Source organism: Thamnophis sirtalis, unplaced genomic scaffold (assembly GCF_051295495.1).
Source record: "Thamnophis sirtalis isolate CommonGarterSnake01/CBP01778 unplaced genomic scaffold, rThaSir2_p1.2 scaffold_3, whole genome shotgun sequence".
Taxonomy (NCBI): Eukaryota; Metazoa; Chordata; class Lepidosauria; order Squamata; family Natricidae; genus Thamnophis; species Thamnophis sirtalis.
The window spans coordinates 97,904,019-97,920,364 of NW_028261383.1; the positions used below are offsets into that span (position 1 = coordinate 97,904,019).

Here is a 16,346-nt window from a genome sequence, read left to right on the forward strand (position 1 = left end):
ATGAAACAGCTGCAAGCAAACGACCAAGAGCAAAAAGAGCAGCAAGGACACAACAAATAAAAATATATCCCTTATCAGTATCCTTGAGGATGATGCAACAGAGGGAGACATAAAGTTTTGAATCACAGACTACTCATTTATATTACAAATATTTGGAAATATGTGTGTGTGTGTTTATGTCTCTGCATGATTATTGCAATATTATTGTTTTCATGGTTTCTTATGTGGTATATTTTGACAGGAAGCCAGAAAGAAGTATGACAAGGAGACTGAGAAATACTGTGGAATATTAGAAAAGCACTTAAATTTGTCTTCTAAGAAGAAAGAATCTCAACTTCAAGAGGTGAGATTGGCTGTTTTGTTTGCTTGCGCTACCAAGCCAAAAGTTTATTTATTGTTGTTGAATGAAAGGCTTAAAGTTGCACTTTTAAGTATGTATGTTAAGAAGCAAGTTTATTTTGGAGCTCTTTAAATTTTCTCTAAAATTCCAGGTTAGAGTTTACATTGCTTTTAATTAAATCAGCTTTCTACCCCGGTCAGAATTGGAATTGTAAGGTAGAGAAAGAATGCTATAATTTTGCTGGCTGAGGAATTCTGTCAGTTGAAATCCACACATCTTAAAGTTGCTGAGGTTGAGAAACATTGCTCTCTAGACCATCAAGATGACAATTTTAGCCACACTGCTTTTCTAATTCCCTGTAAAACTGTGTAATACTTGAATACTGGTGCCATCTTGTGGTCCATATTTTATATTAAAGTTTGTTATTTTTCTCTATAGAGATTTGAGCTGTATCCTCCCCTTCTCTCCCCCCCCTTTCCTTACCTTTGATTTCAAACATAAATCACTGCCTTTAGAGATGCAGAGTTCCTTCCCTTTTGGCTTTTATTACCTTTGTCCAAAATAAAAATCTCTTCACTGCCTAGATCTGTATTTTCTTCAAGCACTGGGATTTTGAGTGAGGGAGCTAAATGATTGCAGCTTTAGAACAGGAGGCTACAAGATTTCAAGTGTTAATTGGCCAAAGGTTAGGTCATCAGTTGGATTTTGAGAAGAGGATGATGGTCAGATTAGGGGCAAATGCAAATGCAAGGGCTTGTTGGTTGCAATAATTCTAGCTGTGTGCATTTTGATTTTTATGAAGAACACCCAGCTACTTCATAGGTGTGTTGTTATTTTAGTATAGTTAGACCATGTGTAATTGATAGACTGGATTTTATTAACGATTTTATCTGTTATTTATTATTTTAGTCTAGAATTTTAGATTGGAAACTCACCGAGTGTTTTTATTTGTTCTGGTCTGTGGTCTATGACTGTAATAACCTGAATTGAATTGAATAAGTGTGTTACTTATCAGATAACATGCTACATTTCGAACAGCATCCATGGTGCTTAAGAAACAGGAAGGGTCTCAAAACTTGAGTGATTCCATATGCCATTGAGCAGGGGTGTCAAATTCACGTCGTCATGGCAGTGTCACATGACGTATAAGGGTTTTTTTCTCCTTCACTAAACCCAGTGTGGGCGTGGCCAGTGCATGACGCATCCAGCCCTTGGGCTGGGAGTTTGACAGCCCTGCCATAGAGCTTTAAAGAATATTAGGAATCTGAAAGTTGTAACTTGAATAGTTTCATAAACATATCATGTGTGAGCTTCTTCCAGAAAGGCTGGGACTAAATCTTACCCATGCAATTAAAGATGAATAATTAACAATCAGCTCATAATATAATTGTGTGAAATAAAGTTTTTACCGCCCAACATTATATTGCTGGTAGTGAACCAAAGTCCTATATAGGTACCAGAGGTGGTATTCAACAGGTTTTGACCAGTTCTGGGGAACGGGTAGCGGAAATTTTGAGTAGTTCAGAGAACCAGTAAATGCCACCTCTGATTGGCCCCGCCCCATCTATTCTCTGCCTCCCAAGTCCCAGCTGATCGGGGGGAAATGGAGATTTTACGGTATCTTTCCCCTGCCATGCCCATCAAGCCATGCTACACCCACCAACCCACTTCCATAGAATTCATAGTATTTTTTTTTAATCCAACCACTGATAGGTATTTTGATCTAAAGCTCTTTCTTAAGAAACATATTATGTCTGTGGACTTCCTTTTGTTAGTCCCAGATGAATTTTAAAAACTCTTCTAGATCAGAGGTGGGTTGCTATCGGTTTGCACCAGTTCAGGCGAACCGGTAGTGGTAATTAGGACTGGGTCTCAGAACCGGCAGTTCCCTCAGTCGCTGCTGCCAGCATATTTTTTAGGCATGCTGGTGTGTTTTTAGCTGTGTGCGCAGTTCATAGTAAATTGTTCTGCATGTGCGCGAAGGGAATCAGCAGCAATGCTGGTAGGAACTCACCCCTGTTGTACACATATTCTTGTATGCAAAGAACAGAAATAAAGATCACTTTGTTCCTGTTCTTTCTTAGAAGTCTTTTACATAAGAACTTGTCCAGATAATTATGTTTAGGTCCATAGTATTCCAACTCTCTTTTCTTTGAGTACTATCTTGATTTTTATTTTCCATATTTGTTATTTTGACCATTCCCATCTTTCTCAAATAGTAAAAAAGACTCAAAATAAAACTAATCACATTACACACACACACAAACACACACACACAAATTAAGAATAAGAAAATAACCACTTATTCTTTGACCAGTAGTTCTCAAAATTTCTATGCTCTGGAATATCTGCATATTATTTTAACTAACACAAAATAACTGCATTTTACAGTGAAATACATCTGCTTTGCAGATGATTTGGGATAGTATTCTATGCTGCACTCTTGTCCAATGCGGTGCTTTCCAAATGAACTCCCCATATTCTGTAAAAATCTTTGGATGGCTAACCAAGATTGTCAAAATTCCTGGAGTTGTACTCCAAAACATTTAGAAGGCAGCAGAAAGTATGACTTGATATGTTTATCTGCTTATGAGGCTTTAGTTTGAACAGGGCCCATCAGCTATCATTATTTTTTAGATGCGAACTGGACAACCTGTACCAATCATCTCAGTGAGAAATCTTCAATTATCTTTGAACAAATCTCAGGTTCTCAGAATGCTACTCTATCCACTTAAGAAAGTTTGCCAGCTTCAGTTTGTACGTCATTACCTATTGGACAGACAAGGCAATCTTTCTTAAGAGCTTAGCCCTTTGCTCCATAGAGTTCTAGAATTAAATATACTTAATTGGGAAAGTTCTATTCAAAGGAGCAGCCTTTGTGTAATCTTGATGTCAAATGCTCACAGTTAATTACTTGCTTTATTTTCTTTTTAATCCACATGACGACGGACAGGCAGACACCCAGGTGGACCTGGTCAGGCAGCACTTTTATGAAGTTTCTCTTGAGTATGTCTTCAAAGTACAAGAAGTTCAGGAAAGAAAGATGTTTGAGTTTGTGGAACCAGTAAGTAAATGTTTGTGCTTTGTTAAGCATTTATTTTTCTCCTGAAATATAACAACAGTAAATCAAGCTACTGTGAATGATTTAGAAAGTAATGATAAAGTGGCTTTTTCTACTTTCATCTCCTTGATATATGTGAGGAAACAATACATAAATCAAAATAGCTGACATTTGCATTTTCCTAATTTTTTCACTTTTGAGGGTTTAAAAATATATATACAAAAGCATAAGAGTTGGGTGATTTTTTTTCACATTCAAAAAACGATGCCAGTCCCCCTATATTGTTTTAAAATATTGCTTCTAGAAAAAGTGAACCCAGAGTTGCGTACATTAAGTGAAATATGCAAAAATAGATAAATATATGCATATTTTTGTTTCAATCTACAAACCTAAAAAGGCCTAAGTGAAACTTAATCTTAAAATATTTGCTCATCCCTAGAAACAAGTTACCTTCAGGAAGCAGCATAGAAACAATTTCCATGTGAACAGAATGGAAATAATTACGTCCAAATATCACAAATATGAATATTTACTATTGGTTCTAATTTCATTCTCAGTAAAGAAAGGTGGCTACTGAAATTGTTTAATCATCAATTGTTGCTGCTGTCTTTCTGCTGCTACCACATTTTAATTTCAGTATGTTCTTAGTTGAAGAAATACAGTAACTCTGAAGAAAAACCATTAAAATATTACTATAAGTGGTCCAATTATTATGATCAGTTGGGTTATGCAGTGCTTCTGATTTGACTCAAAGTGCTTCAGAGCAAGCTAGGATATAAACATAACACCTGTCTGTAACTCTTTCATGTAGCTGTGCCTGTTCCTGAAATTGTAAAAAAATCTGGGGAAAGATGTAGCTGTTCTACATGGTATAGCTAGATTTGTGTCCCTATTTCTGAAGCAGAACTGGAACTGAATCTGAAATGTCACCCTGTTGTAGTAAATTCAGATGCTATATCTGCTTTGGATATAATAATATCTTATGATCACTGATCTGTTTAGCTATGAGAAGGAAATAATCACAATGAGCATCAGGCGTGTGTCCAGCACCAAGTTACTTAGAGGTTTACTCTGGAAAATATATATTTCGAACCATAATCTTTAGAAGCAGATGAGTTTTGGAGGGGAAAGAGAATAAACTCCAGAAGGGGACATCAAAACCAACAGCAGGTTCAGAAGAGACTTGTTTGCTGAAAAGCTTCCATTTTGGATGTTTCAAACAACAACAACTACAACAACAAAAAAGGAAATTCTTATTTATTTGTTATACAAGGAATGCTACATTTCTGCAGCTTTATTTCAAGTGATGGAAATGTATTACTTCAGTGGTCTTCATGAGAAGAATGAGCCAGATTGCTCTCCGGCACTACTGTGTTTGATTTACTGGTCTTTGGTGCAGCACTGTCTTCCTTTCTTCGGTACTCAGCTACTTCTGGCCAGCTAGGGGACAAATGATAGAGAAGTGATGTTGCTTGGCTGATTTTTAACAGGGAAAACTGAAGGGCTGCTATTTAATCACAGGCCTAGGTAGCCAGGATGTATCTTTTTTTAATCTTGCCTTTTCCTTTCCCACTTTGTTATTCAAGTACATAGGGAAGAATGGGAGTGTTCTCTGTGCTTTCTAGTTCCTTTATCCATGATCTCTCACACGTTCTGCTGTCATGGTTGAGAAGCATTGGGGGCCATTGATAAAGTATGTGTGCATATGTATAAGAGGTTAAGGGGCTGGCTTAGAAACCTCTGAATTCTAGTCCTGCCTTAGTCATGAAAGCCAGCTTGGAGACATTGGACCAGTCACTCTTTTTCAGCCCAACTGACCTCACAAGGATGTTGTGGGGAAAATTGGAGCAGGAAGGAGTACAATGAATGTTGACTCAGATTTATTCTCAGTTTGGGGACCAAGCGGGGTATAGGTCCTTTGGAGATGCCTGGGGATTCGAAATGGTCACTGTTTGATGCTGTTGAACCTGAGGAAATGGAGACGGTCCTTGGGACTGTAGGTGCAGCCATCTGTGAATTTAGATGTTTATATATCAAACTTCTTAACCATCCATCTTCCTCGCAGACCTTGGGTAAGATGGTTTATCTGGACCCCTTCTCGTCTGGTTTTAGGTTCAGATATAAGATGGGATACAAATGGCATTGGTTGCACTTTTGAATGACCTCTGGTGGGAGTGGGATGAAGGGAGTGTTTTGGGAGTGCCCAGAGTTGGTTGTAAGATGGGTATATATAAGTGTTTTAAACAAACAAATAGCTAACATACATACATACATACATACATACATACATACATACATACATACATACATACATACATTGATAGTCCCAAGCGGAGTGCAGTAGTCCATAGGGAGATGACCAGGGCATGGATGACTGAAAGAACAGCCTCTCTATCCTGAAAGGGGCATAACGGGTACACAGCATGAAGTTGAGCAAAGGCCTTCCTAGCTATGACTTCATGTTATGTTGAACATTTCTGTTAATAAAAATAGGACAGTTACAGGTTATCTTTCAATTATCATTCAGTTTATCCTGAGGCATTAAACACATCATTTTTATAACTCAAATAATCAATTCAAAAATTCTGGATGATTCATCTAGGAATCAGATTCGATATAATGGGGATCAGAATAGACACCCTCAGGGCACTATAAGTCATAGGTTTATATATTCAATACCACATTCTGAGAATGTGCTTCTCTAAATCATGTTGAGATAATTTCAGTAAAATAATTCATAAAGATATTATGAAGATGAAATCACTGATAATTACCAAAATATCAAGCAAAACCAACTGGATCACCTTCTTCTAGTTTGGCCCTGAGGAGAAAAACATGTTATGTAATCAGGCAGTTTGCAATAGATCAAGATAATTGACTTCTTTTAGGAATGATTGAACTTGAGTTGCTGCTATATAGTTTAGGATCTTGCCCCATTGTGAAATATTAGAAAAATCTGACAGCTATCTAGCGAGGATTATGGTGTTGGGATTATGTTGAGTTGAGTAGGATACCATGTGACCTCATGATGAAGGTTGAGGTAAAGATGCTTGCCACCCACATTTTTGACATTAGATTTATTCAGTAGAAATTCATTATCTTAAAGTTCCTTTTTCGAAAGAAAAAAAATTATATGATCGCTGGCATTTTGTTTTTTTGAGTTCCAATTTTGCTTTTGCTTTTTTAATGAATCTCTGTATTTCTTTGTTCATTATTCTAAACAAAATAGCTGTGGGAATTATTTGGCTTTTCCCCCTTGCTGTGTTGGTTCTAAATCAGACCATATGCTTACTCTCAATTTTTTTAAAAACCAGTATCTTGTAATTTGCCTGAGCATTTTTACATTTCTGAAGTATTTGGAAAGAATTTTGTATACTTCTTCCAAAAGAGAAAGAGAAAGAGAGGGAGGGAGGGAGAGGGAGGGAGGGAGGGAGGGAGGGAGGGAGGGAGAGATATTTGTCTTTGACAAATCCTGTTACTTTAACTAAGATTCAACAACTTTGCTGATTATTTATATTTTGCATTATTGAAGGATGGGTGGGGAATCCTTTCCTTCCTTCCTGTAGCTTTGAAGACATAAAGCCTTCTACTTTACATGTTTTATTATTTTAATGTCATTTCTATGTTTGAACTGCAGGTGGCACTGGGTACAACTGATATGTTGCTTAAATTTAAATATATGAAGTGAATATTCGATTCTGTATTAATACAACAAATGGTTCATGCGATAAAGAACTTTGAGCACAATTAACAAATTATGGTAGTTGAGTGTGGTTGAAAAGGGCTTCAACCTTCTTATGCTGACCTCTCTATAGATGTGGAAAAATTGAGAATGGAAAGGGCATAGATGTGGCAGGCATTTCTGGTTTCCTTTCAATGCTTTGTACATTTGAATGCTTGAAGGAAGCTATTGCTTCTGCTGATTTTCTCTTGTTATTCTGCCTGATTCTCCTCTCAGTTATCTGGGAGAAAAGACATAATTATATATATAATGGCTAGATAGAATATTTTATTGGCCAAGTGTGATTAAACACTTGGAAACTTATATGTATTCATTTGTCTTATAGTGACATAAATGGGCTGAAGCTGTTAAAAATTGTTTAGATCTGTCCATTATTCTGTTTCCCTCTGTCTGCAAAAAAGTTTTAGAAACTCCAAAGATCATACAGTCACAAAATGATGTGAAATTCTAGTCTTTCCTTAGGAATGGAACCTGGCTGGTGACCTTGGGACAATTATTCTACTTCACTTCACCTCACCTCATCCCACCTCACCTTACCATGTTGCTGTTGTGAGGAAAATAGGATGCAGGAACATTACCACTTTGAATTGTACTAAATAAAGGTGGGATGTGATGATGATGGTGATGATGATGTAAGATTTGGGATAATTTTATATGTTTATTTGCAAAAAGCTTATCTCTGCTTCATGGAGTTGCTATCAAATAAGCATGCAAAGACCTGAATCCAATCTGATTTGAATGTTTGTTGAATTTCAGTCTTAAAAAAAAATAAAGAGAGGAGCTTCTGTAATTGTTAACCTTCCATAATGAATCTACAGAGGATTAAAATTGGTGTGAAAAGATGGTTCAAAAGATACAGAATGGAATATTATGTGTAGTTTTAAAAACTTAAATCACACTATTTCTGCCAGTCTATTCTTAAATATATCCCTGGATATCAATATCACCCTCTAAATTTTTGGTTTCATTGTTCGTGCAGTTATAAAATAGTGTATAAAGTGTACTCAAAAAGCAATCCCAATGAGTTTAGCAGAAATTACTCTGCGTTATGCATAATGGACTGCAGCCATTGGCATCCTCTCTGATTTGATGGTGGGAAGAAAGAGGACAGACACAATTGCCCTCGACTACATAAAAAGAAATCAACAAGCTCTTGTAATTCAATTCCTTGTTTTGTTTTTCCCTCCCCTGTAGCTGCTGGCATTTCTGCAAGGGCTGTTCACATTCTACCATCATGGCTATGAGCTTGCAAAGGATTTCAGTGATTTCAAGACAGAGCTGACAATCAGTATACAAAATGTAAGCAGAAACACTTATTGAAGATCAAGGTTCTCTTTCAAGTGTTATTCCGCAACTTTTTGCCCAAGCATATTTTGCTATGTTTATGTTAAGAAAAGAGGCGGCGTGGTGGCTCAGCAGTTAAAATGCTGGGCTTCTTGACTGGAAAGCCAACAGCCCAGATTCCAGACCCGAGTGCTGCATTTTGGGGTGAGCTTCCATTCTTGCCTAGCTCCTAGTAGTTGGAAAGCAAATGCAAATGTGAGTAGATAAATAGGTATCACTTCAGTGTGAAGATAACAGAGCTCTGTAATGTCACACTGGCCACACAACCGCAGAAACATCTTTGGACAGTGCTGGCTCATTGGCCTTGAAATGGAGATGACCATTGCCCCCTATAGTTGACTACAACTAATGGAGTAAAATCTGCAGGGACTCCTATGTTAATAAAAAGTTTAATTTGTATAACTATAAGCAAATCCCTCCTCCTCCTCCTCCTCCTCCTCTTCCCCTTCCTCCTCCTCTTCCTCCTTTGGTGGCTGGTAAGCTTGTTGCTGCACTCATAACATGTGCACCAGCCTGCCACTTGTGTGATCCAGTTCCCTCCCCTCCCAAGCTGGGCCACCAAGCCGCAAATGTTGGGGACTGCTGCTCTAGTGAGCCACTGTTAGTTGCTACTACTAATATTAGACTAATCTGACAGGTATAAGGCAAAATCTTATGCTTCTGCTCTAACTGAACCCTATGTGTACCTGTAGCTTTTTGTTCTGAGAAAACAAACAACTAATTAATATGCATCATAAAGATTGATATATACAATGGATACATGGCAACATTGGCTTAAAACATGCTGCTTTCACTTCAGTTGAATTAAGTTGTGAGTCAAATGCATGTGTGAGGCTTTCCATATATATGTTATTTCCAGTGGTGGGTTCCAGATTCCGTTCCAACCGGTATGGGATGCGCCGTGCACGGAAGTGCAGAAGTCTTAAAAGACCAGTAAGGAACTCGGGCAGGCGGGGGGGGGGGGGCTCCAGAGCACCATACCGGAACGGTATCCGGTGTTCTGGACTGGCTCCAGTACGCTCATACCAGGACGTACCGCCTGCAACCCACCACTGGTTATTTCTAACTAGTAAAGTTATTAGACATATGGCAACCCACCTTAGGCAACAGATTTTATTGCTATGAAAAACCAACAAGCCATTGGTTACCTGCTAATTCAGAATTGTTGCACATCTTCTGATTTAGCGATAAAATTCTTGAAGACTCTTCTGTCTCATATTACTAAAGAATCTGGTTGGTATGGGTCTTTTTCATTTGCGGTTATGCTTCAGGTAGCATTCATTCTTGGGCCAGTCTTATTTCTCACATAACCTGAATATCCCAAAGGTGCTTCCACCCCCACCCCCCAAAGAGGCAACTGGACATTCTGGTTTTTCTTTGAAGACGTTTTGCTTCTCATCCAAGAAGCTTCTTCAGCTCTGATTGGATGGTGGGGAATGGAAGGATTTATACATTCCCCACCATCCAGCTAGAGCTGAAGAAGCTTCTTGAATGAGAAGTGAAATGTCTTCAAAGAAAAACCAGAAAGTCCAGTTGCCTCTTGAGCGCGGGGGGGGGGGACGGGGGAACGACACTTTTGGGACAACCATGGTCTGGATGACTGAGCATTTCCATAGACATAACGTTAATATAATATTCTGTGCATTTAAAGCCTGACTGAAATACTTTCTACTCATTTTCCATTCCATCTTTAAATGCAGACAAGAAACCGTTTCGAAGGCACCCGGTCAGAAGTTGAATCCTTGATGAAGAAAATGAAGGAGAATCCTCATGAGCACAAAAACATCAGCCCCTTCACCATGGAGGGCTACCTTTACGTTCAGGAAAAGCGTGAGTACCTTTATGCTTTCTCAGTCAGAAAAATGGATGGCTGATGCAATTACAACCTTTGGGAGTTCCAAAGGTGCTTTTACAAAAGGCAACTAGACTTTCAAGAAGTCATGGATGATTGAGCATCTCCACAGACAACTTCTGCAAAGGGTAGCTCCTTAGAAGAATAATTCCTCTATTTTTTTCCTTTTTCAGTTATTTTTAATGAAAATAAAAATAACTGGCATGGAATATTATTACATATTTATAATGACAGCAAGTATTACACAGTTCACTGTATGCACTGTGAAATCTCTAAAACTGTTTAATATCTTCATATCTTTTCTATAAACCTTGCAATCTTTTTTTCGCTGTTGTGGAGATACTCCTGTAGATATTGCTGCAACACAATTGCTAGTATGCATAGGCATTAACTGTATTTCCAGACTACCAAAAGATAGAGCAGCACCAGAAGAGCCAGAAGTTCCCAACTACTAGAAAGATGAACAGGCATCAAGCAAATGAATTTTATAAATGTATAGGAGAAATAGAAATTATGAGACTAAAACAGATTTTACTTTTTTCCCTTCTAATTAGTCTGCTGCAATATGTTTGCACTTTCAGAAGAATTGCTATGCCCTTGAGCTTTCAACCACATTGACTGCAACCAGCTTACATTTTCTTGCTATTTCTGTCCTAACTCTAATTAGCAAGAATAAAATAAGTTCCTTATGAAACTCACATTTCAGGAGAGGTCTACATAATGTATTAGAAGTGCAAAGTAGGTAGTCTAATTATATATTTGAAATAATATCAACACCTGTATCTAAAAGGTTACGAAGGTTGCGAAGTGAAAAAGCTGCAGTGAGTATTAGAAGAAGAATATCTGCTCTTTTCATTCCATCTAATGTCAGGTTGAGGACTGCTGTTAATAGACTGTGTACTACCTTCAAGGAAAACTAATATTTTCCCTGATTTTAAATTACATTTTTAACCTGCATAGAGTTTCCATTTTGCATCACCTATACCTTTCTTCTAGAGTATTTTCCCCCCTTTGGACTTTCTTTTTGGGATTTACTAAAAAAAGATGGAAAATTATAGGAATTACTCCCTTTTGTTTTCAAGGACTGAAATTGACAAGAGTAATTCGATTAGTGATTTTTTTGTGTGTGACTTTCAGTATTTTGGATATAGAAACATAGAAAATTGATGGCGGTCTAGTGAGTCCACCTTTAATTTTTTTGTTTTATTTGCTATTTACTTTTTATTTTGTTTATCATTTTTTATATTTTATTAATTTTTATTTTATTTTCTATTTCTAATTTTTGTCAGATGATGGACATACATTTATTCCAAGCATGTCTAAACTCAGTTACTGGTGATTGACACACTATCTCCTCTGGAAGTTGGTTTCCAGCTTCCGCTACTCTTTCTGTGAAGTAATACTTTTTAATATTACTTTTGAACTTCTCTTCTGTCAGTTTGAGATGATGCCTCTGTGTTCTTGGTTGCTTAATATTGAACATCCTGCCTTCTAGAACCTTACTCATACCCTTAATGTATTTAAAGGTTTCGATCGTATCATGAATTGTAGCCTGTTCGGCAAGTTTGGTTCCATCCTTCCATGTGTTAAGATTAGCTTGCATTTGTGTCATACCTGAAATATACAACTCATTTCTATTCTGACTAGGTCATTTTGGGACATCCTGGGTAAAGCATTACTGCACATATCAGAGTGAATCCAAACAAATAACAATGGTGCCATTTGACCAGAAGTCTGGTGGAAAGGGGGTGAGTAAAAATGCAGATGATTTTTCATGGAGATAGTTATTATTATTTAAACTAAACTAATCATTTAAACTAAAATGGAGTGGACCAAAGTTACTAATTGCATGAAGTACTATAATTGTATTTAAGCATCCCTTCAGTTCTTTGTCAACTTATTGTTCAGATGGTACGATGTATCTGGATCACATGTTCACACCTTCCCTTCATAATTAGTGTTTTCATTTAAATAGAGTTATTATTTCTTTCGATATGAAGCAATATATTTCTAGGCGTAAACAATAAATTCTTTCAATTTTCACTGCACATTAATTAATTGTATTTCCATCTTTATAATGATAAGAGAATGAGAATGTGCTGAAATCTACTGATCTAAATGTTAGGACACAAATCACAGCTCAAAAAAAAAAAGTACATAACTGTGCATATCAGATACAAGGATAACTTTCTGGTTAACAAGGCTTCCTTGTTTATCAAAATATTCTTTGTACCATTTCTCTTACCATTATGATCTGCATATACATCTACCGTATTTTTCAGACTATAAGACGCACCTTTTTCCTTCAAAAAAGAGGCTGAAAATCTGGGTGCGTCTTATACGCTGAATGCAGCATTTTTTGCCTCCTGAAATTCTGCCCCCTTCACCAAAATGGCCGTGCATAGTTTGTAGGAGGCTTTCAGAGTGCTCCTGGGGGCTGGGGAGGGCAGAAATGAGTGAAAAACAAGGCTTTTTTTTGCTCAATTCCCCCCCCCTCCCCGGAGCACTCTACAAGCCTCCTAAGGGCTATTCATGCCCTTACAAAAAACGGGCTCATATTTGCGAAAAATGGGCCATTTTTGGGAGGTTTGCAGAGTGCAAAACCTTTTTTAAAAATTTTTCCTCCTTGAAACCTTACTGCGTCTTATACTCCGAAAAATATGGTAAATATTTATATGTGATGTGCACACACATTTATAATGACTATCTATGTAAATGTGTGTGCGTATAAAGTCATGCATCTGTGCACATGCACCATGTTGAAAATGTAAAATCAAACTCTCCCAGTTTTACGTCCACAAATTCTTCATTTGGGCATTATCCTAGAAAAGAACTTTCAAAAAAAGTTAACAGAATCTTACTTGGGGGAAAAAAGAACTCCCCATAAAAAGCTTTTAAATATTTAATACAAAGATTCCATCATAGTAATTTGTTTCCTAAACAGGTTTGTTGCAATTAATGTAATACCAGGAAGATGTCTCAAGGCACTTGCTGCTTATATTCATTCCTTAAAGGGATGAGATGAATTATTATATTCATTTTGTTTTGGCCTGCAGCCTTTTATTTGTCTGCATTTGCATTGGCAATGCTTCTAAAGCTATAAAGATTTGCAGGTACAATTTTTGAAATAATGTTCCTGTTATTCTTATTCAGTCAAGTCATTTCCTGAAACAAAGTCATTACTTGACACATCACGATGAATAGTTGTTTTTTTTTTTTTTTTTTTGCAAGTATGCTTTTAGTAATGGGATATACAGGTTATTCCTCCAAGGGCATTGGGCTGTGATTTGTGGTCTGGGAACGTTTATTTTATTTTGTGGCACTTCCCTATCAGTGTATCTTTTAGAGGTCAATTGTAGCTTCTCATCTGCCAGGTCTTTCTAAGAATCTCTGAACTGGACTAAAGCCAACAACAGAAGTGGAACATTGCCTGATTAGTGATTGAGTAGATTACTTTCCTTTCTGTGGGTTGGGTACAATCAGAACTAGATTGGAAATTGGTTTTTCCAGCAATTGAAAAACAACATTGTGATTTGTATAATTGGGGGTAAAAGCATACAGACCATTAGAAATACAGGTATTTGATTTACAGCAGTTCATTTAGTGACCGATCAAAGTTGACAACACTGAAAGAAGTTACTTATGGCTGTTTTTCACATTTACGACTGTTGCAGCCATCAACTGTTGATGAAAATTCAGATGTTTGGCAACTGAGTCATATTTATGATGGTTGCACTGCCCTGGAGGCATGTGATCCCTTTTATGACTTTCTGACAAGCAAAGTCAATGGGAAAGATTCACTTAATAACAGTGGCAAGAAAGGTGGTAAAATGGGTCAAAATTCACGTAGCAACTGTCTCTCTGAGCAACAGAAATTTTGGGCTCAGTTGTGGTCATAAGTTGAGGACTACCCATTTTATGTTCATCTCAGATGAATCTTTCTGTGCCGTGATTGTAATTACTGAAAATGGAAGACTCTTCAGGTTTTAAGAGAATCCTAACAGGACAGAAGAAGAAGAAAACCCCTCCTTTCTAAGCAAAGTGATTTAAAGAATATTATGGTTAATAAGTGCAGTTAAAATGCATGTTGATAGTAGCCTTAAAACATGTTCTTCTGCTGATCTGATTTATGATATTATAATGTTGGACATTACTTTACATGGTTTTTTAAAGAAGGGGATATAAAAATTAATGGAAGGTTCAGAGCTGGAGATAATGTTCCATTGTGGCCAATGCTAGAAGCATGCAAGAGATACTCTCCAGTTTTGCTTTGGTTTGGCTGAACAGGTAAACATTCTTTGAGGCAAGATTAGATAAAGCTTTGATCTGTCATGACTGTCTTATTTTCTTATCCCTTCTAAGATTGATAGATTTAAATGAGGCTTAAAGAAAGCCCCTGTTTCTCATTTTACAAAGAATACCTTACGGGATATACAAATCCTTTTCTTTATTACCTAGTTTTAATTGATAATCAGCATGGGGGTGAAATACTGGTTCCAAAGTGAATGCCTCTGGCATTGAAAACAAGGTTGCTTCAAGATTAGATTAAAAAAAAAAAGAATTGACCTAATATGCGATTTTCATATCCCCGCCAGGGAGAAGACGAAGCTATTACTCTCAAATCTTGCACTCGACGGAAGACTGATTCCATAGAGAAGAGATTCTGCTTTGACGTAGAAGCTGTGGATCGGTGAGTTTATTAATTAATTAAATTTATTCAGAAGCTCGATGTGGCTTGTATAGAACTTCAAGTTGAGTTTGCCTTTTGCCATTCATTAGCCAGTACTATAGAAGCAGAAATACACAACTTTTCCCCCTTCACTAAACCAGGCATGGGCATGGCCAATGCATGACATATCTGGGCCGGGGCCTGCGAGTTTGACAGCCCTGGCCTAGGTTGTATGGTACCGTTTATTTGGTTTGTTTTTGCACATATCCCATAGTTTGTTTCTTTGAGATCTAGCTATACTTTAGAGAGGGGGCTTTCATATTTGGCATCCAGTACACAACTATTCTATTCATATAAGCATTAGAAAAAAGGGCTGTGCCCTAGAAATCAGAGTTACGATCTTGGGAATAGCTACATGAGGCAACAGTAGAATCAACCTACACTGCCTTCTTCACTAGTGTAAAATGTACAAACAATATATGAAATTGCTTAAATTAGCACAAATTATCATCAATGGATGTTATATATAACTATATTCTATTTAAGTAACATATAGTGACTGCGATAATATATTCTCTTTGAATACATCAAAGATCCAATAGAATTAGCTGTTCATTACAAAACCTGATTAACTGGAATAAAAAAGGAAAAAAAACCTATGGTGATTTGTTAACTCTGATTTATCTAAAACAGGGATGCTACTTATACATACTTTCTTATTTTCCCCGTGAAACCTGGTTCAATTTTTTTTTTCTTTCCTTGGGAGTTTTATATTGATGTTCTCCTCCAATCCAAGTCTAGTTGCTGATTGCAAACCCCAAACAGTGCAGCCAGTCAACAGTGGAGGATTGAATAAAAAAAATATTCACATAGTTTCTTCTCTCCCAAGGTGGGTAATTCTAGATATATAAAAGGCCTAAAAAGGCAGTAGTAGGTTCTATATTAATTGTTTCAGGGCTCTTTATCATAAGAACTTTCCAGGAACAGAAATGTGAAGGAGATGCTGTATGGCTGAATTTGGTAGAAAGAACAAGATAAACAATAACAACAACAACAACAACAAAGCAGATGTAATTGCCTTGATTTTTTGGAGAGTGAAGGGAGGGAAGATAAATGAGCTTTTCTGGTTTTTACTAAAAACCAGATTAAGCTGCATGATCAACAATTCTAGAGGTGAATAAAAGGTACAAGCCAATTTCTTCAGTGTTATTTTAGCTACAACTGATTCATAGGAAATCAAATTCAAATGATTATTTTTAGTGAATTACACTGGTAGTATTTCTGCTGAAGTATTTACTATATACACATACACTTTCTTAACAATTGCTTAGGAATGGT

General features: G+C 37.0%; 1 protein-coding gene across 5 annotated transcripts in view; it reads left to right on the forward strand.

Moving 5' to 3' along the window:
- The window catches only part of ARHGAP26 (Rho GTPase activating protein 26), a 256,484-nt gene that overhangs the window by 87,461 nt on the left and 152,677 nt on the right, over positions 1-16,346 (forward strand). For all 5 annotated transcript variants that reach the window (XM_087709586.1, XM_087709588.1, XM_087709587.1 and 2 more), the window contains exons 5-10: positions 242-343; positions 3,294-3,404; positions 8,338-8,442; positions 10,188-10,317; positions 11,987-12,087; positions 14,935-15,029. In XM_087709586.1, coding sequence (XP_087565712.1) covers positions 242-343; positions 3,294-3,404; positions 8,338-8,442; positions 10,188-10,317; positions 11,987-12,087; positions 14,935-15,029 — 644 coding nt within the window. The remainder of the gene's footprint in view (positions 1-241; positions 344-3,293; positions 3,405-8,337; positions 8,443-10,187; positions 10,318-11,986; positions 12,088-14,934; positions 15,030-16,346) is intronic.